At 40.3% G+C, this 10,003-nt stretch overlaps 1 protein-coding gene across 1 annotated transcript; it reads left to right on the plus strand.

Moving 5' to 3' along the window:
• The first annotated feature begins 1,220 nt into the window (after positions 1 to 1,220).
• Positions 1,221 to 9,578, plus strand: hmgn7 (high mobility group nucleosomal binding domain 7). The gene is made up of 6 exons (XM_007892071.2): positions 1,221 to 1,452; positions 4,767 to 4,790; positions 4,917 to 4,946; positions 5,038 to 5,088; positions 7,623 to 7,769; positions 8,884 to 9,578. The coding sequence occupies exons 1-6, from the start codon at positions 1,438 to 1,440 to the stop codon at positions 8,929 to 8,931; spliced, it is 315 nt and encodes a 104-aa protein (XP_007890262.2). The 5' UTR covers positions 1,221 to 1,437; the 3' UTR covers positions 8,932 to 9,578.
• Positions 9,579 to 10,003: the final 425 nt, after the last annotated feature.

Consider the following 10,003-nt stretch of genomic DNA (forward strand, 5'->3'; position numbering starts at 1 on the left):
TCAACTTTTAAGTCTCAGCCACAATACACTGTGCAATGCAATGCTCTTGCATTTGCTGCTGGTCGTAGAGAGAAAAAAAGAAGTTTTATAATAAAAGAATAAATAGGGCTGCAACAACTTGGGGGAGGGGGCAGGTGGTGGGTGGTGGGGGGGGGGGGGGGGGGCACAGAAAAAAAAATTGCTAGCTTGGTACAGTGTGAAACGTTCGTGCAGAGAGGTTGCAATTTCTTCCAGTCTGTTTCGATTCAGAAAAAAACTAATTAAATGAGCGACCCTTAGCATTTGGCATTGAAAGATACATTTGGGGGGATTTTTTTAATATAAATGCAATAATATATATAAATATATATATATATATATATACATAATCTATAAAAAGAAGGAAATGGTAGAAAATGGAATTGTTATCCCAATTGGGTGGTGGTGGTGGTGGGGTTTATTGTGTTGATGCAAAAAAAGGGGTGGTGGTGGGGGGGGGGGGGGGGTTGCTTCAACCCCGTTGCAATTGGCAACGTTAATGCAAGATGAATTATTTTAATAACTGGATTTATATTAAGTCCCTCTCTTGACGGTCAAGGGTCATCGATATTTTGGGCGATCACGTGACCCGGTCATATCCAACCACGACCGGGGATTAGCCCTTAATCAGATCTGGTTCGAACCGGTTTGGGCAGATTAACATATTTTAACGTGTAATTTACGGTGAATTATTGTGTATTTTCCTCTCTCTCTCTCTCTTTTTTTTTAGCGCGCGGGGGAGTGGAGAGGGAGAGAGAGAGAGAGAGAGAGAAAAAAATTCCACAGTTGTTGGTCAAAGATGATCGCGTCCTCCAGGAGATCTGCCACGAACCCCCTCTCCTCCCCCACACCCAACCTCGAACCCCCACTATTTTTTGCACCGACGACCCACCCACCGCCCACGATGAATAACAATAAATTAAACAAATATATTCCCCCCCCCCCTCCCCCGCCGCCCTCCACCTTTTCCAAAAAAAAATCACATCAAGCAACGGATCGGCATTGGTTTGTTTTCAGCACAATCGCCTCTCACACTAACATGCTGGGGCCGCGCGGGGGCCTCAGCCCCGCCCCCTCCGCCTCAGCCCCGCCCCCCACTCTGATTGGACGCGGCGGCTCCCGTTTGCCAATAGCCCGCCGGGTAGCGGCGAGCGATTGGCCGGCAGCCGCGTCCATCAGGCCAGCAGCCCCCCCCCCAGCCAGCACGTTTGGTTGTTGGCTTCCCAGTGTGTGATTTCTGGGACTGGCCATTGGTGGTATTTTAGTGTGTGCAAAAAGGGGGGAAAAGGGGGAAAAAAAAACTGTGGTTTTATTATTAACCGTTTGTAAGGAAACAGACGTCGCTCGGTTTTTTTTCCCCCCCCACTTTTATTTTTTTTTGTACATTTTTTTTTATTTGGGGGGATCCATCAAGTAACCATGCCCAAGAGAAAGGTACGTAAAAGAAAATCAGCGCCGACAGTTGTCGTGTTTAAAGTTGAGAGAGGAGAGAGAGAGAGAGCGAGAGGAGTGAAGGAAGAAGCATCGACTGACATTGCTGCTGCTGCTGGTGCTGTTTGCTGTTCTTTTCTTTCCCTCCCCCTCCCTCTGCCTCTGCCTCTCCTGTTAGTTAGTTAGTTTAGTAAAGGTGGCTGCTGCGTGCGTGCGTGTGTGTGCGTCTCTCTCTCTCTCTCCCCCACGTCCATGCCGGACACAACAACCACCACCACCATCATCACCACCACCACCACCGCCGCCGTGTCCCACGGGCGCGATCCAAGACGCCACAAAAACGCACAGCTTAAGAAAAAAAAATTTGCTCGGCTACGGCGCGCTCCCCCGCGCCATGATGTTTTATTCTGTGGGTGGAGGGAGGGGGGGGGGGAGAGAGAGAGAGAGAGAGGGGGGGGGGAGGAAGAGGATGGAGGGGGGCTGTTACAAGCGGCTGCGGAGTGGAGGCGAAAGAGAAAAAGAGCCCTCGTTTCTTTGTTCTCCCTCTCTCTCTCCCCCCCCCCCACCCACCCCCCAGTCGTCGTCGTCGCTGCTGCCGCCGCCGCCGCCGACTTGTTTTATTTAAGCGCCAGATGTCGGCGCACTTCCCGATTCCCGCCGTTAGGGGGCAAGTGGCCGCGGAGTGGGGGGACGGGGGGGGGGGTCGACGGAGGAGAAAAAAAGGCGGCGAGAGAGAGCGGGAAATTGATTTGTTGTTTTTTTTAAAAAAAAATAATAAGAAGACGTTTATAAATGTGTGGGTTTTTTTTTAAAAAAAAAGACTCGGTTCCAGGAGTGGAACCCGCGTTCAGCAGAAAAGAAGAGGTCCGCTCCGGCGGAGCCATCTTTCCGCCACCGCCATCCCCATCTTTCCCCGTTACCTGAAACATAAAACCGCTGCGCACTCGGGACGGGTTATTGAAGACGCCTCGGGGTGGGGGGGGGGGGCGAAGGCGGCGAATGATTTGCACGAGATGTCAGGCTGTTGTGGTTTAATTTTTTTTTGTTGGGTGTAAATGTGAAGGTTTGCGGGAGCGACGGCTTCCAACGGTTTTGAGATCTGATTCCAAACCGAGTGTCGGGCTCGGCGGCGGCTCAGCCTTCGCTGGTCGCGCTTGTGACGGGCGTCCCGCGCTCGAGCCCCAGCGACCGTTATCTCTTACGAATTGGGAGGTTCACTCCCACCCCACACTCCCCCCCCCCCGCCTTCTCTCTCTCGTGCGAAAAAAAACGGCGGGAAGCTTGAAAGTACGTGCGACGTCATCGGCCGCCAGTCTCACGCGCGCCCTCACGTTCCCGTGCGTGAGGCGCTCGCTGCCGCTGTGGAGATCCGCACCGGTGGATGTAACGTGCAAGTGCGCGCAGTGCGTTCAGTTCAGGTCATCTCCCCACCCACCCCCTTTTCCCCCACACCCCACAAAATCTCTGTTGTTAAAATAATAGTGACCCCGTAGGGCGCCTTATCGCGTCGTGAAGGCGCCTCAAAAGCGCTTCGCGGAATCGACCGTGAAGTGAATTGGCTGTGTGTTTTGCGGGCGAAACGCGGCGGCCGATCACGCACAGCGGTGTCCCCGCGAACAGTCGTGGATTTGACGAGACCCAAGTTATTGTTTTTTTTTTGGGGGTGGGGGGGGGGGTCGGGATTGCCACCAAATTGTTGTTTGCTTCATACTTTCCTTTCCAATAATAATAATAATCCTTGCATTTGATATGGCGCTTTTCACGTCGGGAGGACGTCCCAAAGCGCTTCACAGAACACACTGTAAAGTGAATTGACTGTATATTTGTGGGCGAACGCAATGTACCTTCTCGAGCCATGTCCTGTCACAAACGCTTTCGTACAAATTCTCGTGAATAGATTGGAAAGTCAAGATTTTGAGCCACGAGTGTGCGCGGACAGCTTATTATTTTCATGTTATCAAGAGATACGTTATGTATTTGTAAATGCTGAATGTTTTAACGTAGAAGAGTAGCATCTAGTTATTAAGGAAAATAAAGCTAAGATGACATCAGTATTTGATAGGAATTCACTTAAAATTTATTTACAAGGCTCCAACTCACTGACAAACCCTATTAAGGTTGGCAATAGATGATTGCAGCATCACATTACATAGATTACAAATTACTTAATGCATATGATCAGATATGCTTGTAAAAATGGTGCTATATCTACCACAATACATCTTTGGGAAGATTTTTTAGGGGCTTAGCTCTGTACTCCCTGATTTAACTGGTAGGGGGTGATGGTTTGAGGACTTGCCTTAGTTATACGTATGACGTTACTTTGTGGCTGCTAATCCTGTCCAGCCATAAAACTATGAAATGTTGTGATTGGAAGTCTTTGAGGTGCTGCATATTTTTAACTTGTGTTGATGTTGACGTCCTAGTAAGTTGTATTTAGTTGCCCCTTTAGGTTGTTGCTCTAGTGGTGAGTTCTGTACTACCTTGTCTTTACTAAGGTGAGGAATGTTAGTGCTATAGTTTTTTTATTATTATTGTTTAGGCGGTAATTAATATGAAGTCAATACAGGTACACACTTCTCTTTGACTTTCCTGGGTAAGGTTGTCAAGTCAGTGCAAATTTGTAATGTACTTGCATGCAAAGTTGTAATGTACTTGCGTTCGCTTGGATCTGAGGACCAACGTTTGACTGCTTGAACAGATTTTACTTAGGCTCCTTCTACCAATAAACACATGGACTGAGATTAAACTTATGTTTCAAAAAATGAAACACTGTACGTGTGATTTCAGCGCCTTGGGACGTCCTGACGCTCTTACTCTTTGTTGGTCAATTGATGTGCAGCCTTTTTTTAAAATGATATATCTCTACATATTGGGGATGTTTGGTGTGATTAAATCTTTTGAAAATGAATGATCTTTTGTCACTTTCCATGCTCTCAGTATGTGGTTAGTTCAGCTTTTTGATTTTAGACTTGACTTTGAACTGCGCTTTAAAATAAAAATTCAAATGACTGAATAAAGGATTAAGTTTGATATATTAATTCATGTTAACGGGTACTACATTAACTTGGACTTGAGGATAAATTCTGCTAAGCATTTTCACGAATAACGTAAAATCACTTGGGGTTAATAATCAAGACACTATCCTAACAGGTCAAAGCAGGAGTTGGATTCCTATAATACTCGAACTAAGTTGTGGTTCCAAATTACATTGTCTGGTGAAATATCTGGAAAAGTTTATGGATTTTGTCTTTTCACATTGTTAATTCAATTGACATCTCTAACCAATGTAATTGTTTCTTGTTTTGTTTTTCCAGGGTGAAACAGATTTAAAAGATGAGGTTTGTGAATTGATTTTTATTTTTCAATGAGACTAAAAATATGAGTTATTGCAAGTCATTTCTAATGTAAATGTGGATTGCACTTTAAGCAGTTATAAGATTGACATTTATTTTTCTTTTCTGAAGCCAAAAAGAAGGTCGGCAAGGTTGTCAGCTGTAAGTATCTTTATTACTGTTGTATTTAATTTCATCAAGATCTAGATTGAATGGCAGAACATTGATTATGTGCATCTTTGCATTATTGCAGAAACCTTCTCCCCCAAAACCAGAGCCCAAACAAAAGAAGGCACCAACTAAAGTAAGTGAGACTTCACTTTTGTAGTTCTATACTTTTCATGAAAAAAGTGTTTGGCACAAATTGTGTGCTTTTGTTTTGTTACACAAGGCTTGCTTTACATTATTATGATTTATCTGTATTTGAGTTTCAAGTTTCTGAACAGGTTTGAATAAATAGCACTAATTCATGACCATTGGCTTGTATTTTTTTCGCAAAACTTCTATGTTTTATTAGGCCGTTAAGAGCTTTCCCCTTCTCTAATGCCATCTCTACTCACTACTGAGGAAGTATTCATCCAAATCTTGTAATTTTCTTTAGTTTTGCTTCTATGTGAACCTTGCAGTTTACCAGCAGTTTTTTCTTTTCCCTTCCCCTTTTCCAGAAAAGGGGGATAGAATTGCAAAATAACTAGATTCTGATGGATCATTTTCAGAAGGATAAATTAGAGTTAGTGTGGCTATCTGAATTTGTGGACTGGACTTTAATAACCCTTGCATTTATGCAGTTGTTGTACAGATTTGGCTTGCTATACAGGAATAATTTGCTTCTCTTAAATCAGTTCACAATGGTTGAATTTGTGGAAATGGTACTAGTAACAATTCTTTTGCCATAAAAAATAAGGGCACACTTGAAGGAATTTTGGCAGACTTGAGCTTGCTATTCTGAAGCAAAGTTACTACTTATATTGACTGAAAACAGAATACTAACATAGAATATTCATCCCCAGTGAGGACCATTTAGAAAACCGGGTAAGCTACTTTATCATAAATGGGGAAGTATGGATAGATTCAGAATTGGTCTAATTTATGACACAATCATTCATAAAATTCTCTCCAGCAGCTGAAGGGTTGAGATCAGCAGGTTTTTTCAGATAATAGGAAGATGTTATCTGCTTTCTGGATACTTCTACTTAGATTCTTCATAGCTTTGACTGGATATGGATTTTACCTGCAAAACGACTCAATGGCTAATATGAAGAGGATGCCTCATATTCCTCAAGGAACAAATTCCACTTCTTTAAAATCAGCCAGAGCTGGAATGCAGAGAATACACTCATTCCAAACTCAAATGTGTGGAATGAAACAAATAATGGCTACTCTTCAGGCATTTTTATATTTAAAGGCATTGTGGTGGGAATAAAGTAATATAGTATCTTTAAAACTGACAGACCAAACATCATCTCGAGTTGGGTTGAATGTTTACTTACTAAAAGATCAGGATTATACAATAAACTTTTAATAAAGAGAGTGAATCTAGTCAGATTAATGGGAAGTTTGTGCTAATTAAAATTCTTGTTTCACACACTTGAATAAAAATAAATAACTTAGTATAAAGTAAGTTTTTTTTTATCGTATCAAAATTAAAGTGATTTAAAGTGTAGTGCAACCATATGTATCAGCAACACTTCACAACCTGCTATGAGGTGAATGACTATTTAATCTGGTGCATTGTTCAGGATACTGGGAGAAACTCCCTTTTCAAAAATGCCATGGGATTGTTAAAATCCATCTCAACAGATCTTTGGTTTTATGTCTCTTCTGACAATGCAGAACTGTCCTGGAATGTTTCAACATAGAGCTTTATCCACAGCCTTCTGATCTAAGGCAAGAGTGAATTGAAATAAATTGGCACATGGTGTTTGATTTAAAGGTGCGCTTAGGTGTAAAGGTGTTAGATTGCAGTGAATTACCTTGAGGCAAAGTATGTAGCCTTGTGGAATTAGAATTAGCCCCTCTAAATATTAAAAAATCATCTTTACTGGGTGCTGGGTGATTTGAGATGTGAAGAGACTTTAGTCAAGTCTTTTTCATCATTCCTATGGGATTTAACCTTGAACTCATGAAGAGGGTGATATATTATAAAAATATTATTTAAGTAGAATTTGTGACCATGAAGTGCACTTTGTGTAAAGGAGGTCTTTTGTACAGCATGCTATACACACAACAACTTGCATTTATATAATGCCCTTCATGCCGGACAGCGTCTTGGAGCACACAGTCCTGGGATCCATTAGGTGATCCAAGAGAGCCTGCCAAACATGTGTAAAATGAGTTGTGATCATAACAAAAAGGCAAGTAATATCAAAAGTTCTCACGGTCATCAGTTTTGTTTGAAAGTTTTTAAGTTGCTTGATTCTTGCTCTTTCTTCAACCAAGATTCTGGTAGTTCTCCAGGTTATCAATCCGTGTTCTGCATCACCAACTTGCTTGGATCTTATCCATGAAGTTCACAATCTTCACATTAATTACTACTACAGTGCAGTTATTTATGTCCCTTTTGGGAGGAATTTTCATTGGAACTATATTTTTTATAACACAACTTATTCATATCAGTCTGGACTGCTCCATTCCCCTTACCCAGTTCATGTGTTTGAAGAAGAAGTTTTCAAACTCTTTGTCCCCATTCTCTGGAACTGTCTTCCAAAACCTGCGTCTTTGGAATCGCTTTCTGACATTCTCCCTACATGAAAGGTGCTATAATCCAAAGTGTTGTTATTCTACTCTTTTTGCACTGTCATTTAGACTGGCTGTAACGTGCTGGATCTATTTTAACAGAAAGAGAAGGCAGCCAATGACAAGAAGGAGGATAATAAAAAAGCACCAGCAAAAGGAAAAAAGGGAGCGAAGGGCAAGGAGGAGACTAATCAGGAGGATACAAAGGAAGAAACTCCCTCTGAAAATGGAGAAGCCAAAAATGATGAGGTAAATGTAACGCTGAAAAGTAATCCTCTTAACTTGGCAGCTTGTCTCTTAACCCTGTTTTCTCATGATCTCTTGAGACTCAGTATATGCAGTTATTTTATTTATTTATTTTTACTATTTGAATAGTTTGAGATTATTATTGGGTCCACTTTCCACTTTTGTTTTTTGTTTAATCATAAAATAATCCCCCTCCCAAAAATAAATTGAAAAATATCTATAATTCTGTTCAGCTGATAAAGTAGACTCATTTATAATTTGCTATATCTGCCAGTCAGTGCTTTGGAACGATTAGAATGCTTGTTTTCCTGCTGGCTTTTATTTTTCCTATCTTTGTGAATACTATCTGGTTATCTGCATTTTATGTTTTAATTACACTACAACTTGAATTGTTTAATTGTCTTATGTCATGGAAATGTATCTTTTTTCAGATCAGCCATTATTTAACCTTTTTTACTAGTTTTTAGCTGGTCTATTTACATTTTTACACTGCAGTGTTTTATTTACTCTAGATAAGCATAACAACATATGGGTTGTTTAAGAAATGGTTATCTGTATTTTAATAATTAACAAATACATTTTGGTGAATGAGTCTTTTGGGTAGCAATATAAATTTCAGGTGGATTTCACAGTATTTACAATCCTCACTTAAGTTTCTAAGTGAGGCTTTTTGCTTTAAGGCAGAAGAATAAATTGTACACCTGTTAAAACTGTTATTTTTGTCTAAAGTTTACTTTTCGGTTTCTTTTAAAAACAATCATAATTTCACATAGGAGACAGATTTGAGTGATATGATGCACAGACATAAGATTTGCTAGACGAAAAANGACCAAGCTCCATCTAGTTCACCTTCCTGGTGGTCACTTGCGTATATGTCCCGAACTATCTATGTACTATATTCCATAATGTTATTTCCTAAAGGAAAAATAGGAACATAAGAAGTAAGAACATAACAAAAATATTCAAACAATAAAATGTGTTGTAAACTAAGCTGGTAGTTTGGCAGTTGTAAGTACTAACAATGACTCTTGAAGACAACACTTCTAAAAAGTTTCTGTGTAATGTTTTGTTTCTATCTGTAACATTTTAGTTCTTTCAATTGCCATTTATGTTCTAGGCACAGTCTGCTGAAAGCAGTGAAGAGAAAGAAGCCAAGACAGAGTAACTGCATCTGCCTGTCATCTCCATCAATGGCATCCATACCTCCATACTGTATTGTTAACAGAGAGGAATATTTTTATCAACTATTTTATAAATACAAGGTTTTTTTTAGCATGAATTTAATTATGGAAACACCCACATCTCAAGATTATTTGGGGGTATGAAAACCCTAAAGAATCATTGTTTTAACATTTTGTGATTGTTGTAGCTAGTGTGGTACGTGGGACAAGTAAATGGTGGTAGTTAATTGACTTCTGTCAAAATGTCTGTCTTGTGTCATTTTCAAAGGTCTGATATTTTAATTCACCGGGGTTTTTTTTTTGGTGTTAGGCTACTACAATTGGGGAAGAATAAGCAGAAAGTTGTTGTCTATGTCAAAAACATTCCAGTGGTTTTGTGGATTAGTTTTGTAACCAGGTAAAATATTTTGGTGAAAAGAAATAAACACATGGGGCCTGGAAATCTGATGTGAAAAATATTTTAATTTTTGATTTGTCATTTTTGTAAAGAAAATCTTTGCAAATCATGTAAAACTAGTTTCTAATGGAAAATGAACATCTTTTAAAGGGCAGATGGCTGTGTGTACCCACTTCCTGTCAGAATTTTTGCTGGATTTACCTTAATAAAAAAACTCCCCAAAGTTTCTCTACATGAAGTTGTATTGCTGATGCTATTTCATTTAATTGTTCATTGGATTTTCTAAATGAACAGTATGAAGGTCTAATCCAATAAGTTCCCCATGAATGTGGAATCATCCATGGTGAATATGGTGCTTGTATAGTAGATGCCAAACAAGCTCAGAAACCATACTTCACAGAGCAAGTACAGAGAGATTCATGTTTTTATATTTCAGCATAGAACTTAGTTGTCTGCTACCTGAATTCCCTTTTCATCTCTCTTTTTCCTCTCTCTGCCTCTTCCCTCCCCAACTCCCAGGTAAAAACACCTTGCTCTGATTCAGAATTTGTTTTAAGAAGAGTTGTGATCTTGCTTCTATAGTGACTAGAAAAGCAAATGTGAATGTTTATATATGATGACATTTCACACGATGAATTTGAAATATCTAATCTAATTTA

Source organism: Callorhinchus milii, unplaced genomic scaffold (genome assembly GCF_018977255.1).
Source record: "Callorhinchus milii isolate IMCB2004 unplaced genomic scaffold, IMCB_Cmil_1.0 Scaffold15, whole genome shotgun sequence".
NCBI classification, from domain to species: Eukaryota; Metazoa; Chordata; class Chondrichthyes; order Chimaeriformes; family Callorhinchidae; genus Callorhinchus; species Callorhinchus milii.

What these genes read in the sequence shown, in the direction of transcription:
- hmgn7 (XM_007892071.2), top strand. An exon ending in GGTCGGCAAGGTTGTCAGCT is followed by an intron (nt 4,947 to 5,037) that starts GTAAGTATCTTT and finishes GCATTATTGCAG; the next exon opens with AAACCTTCTCCCCCAAAACC. An exon ending in GAGAAGCCAAAAATGATGAG is followed by an intron (nt 7,770 to 8,883) that starts GTAAATGTAACG and finishes TTTATGTTCTAG; the next exon opens with GCACAGTCTGCTGAAAGCAG.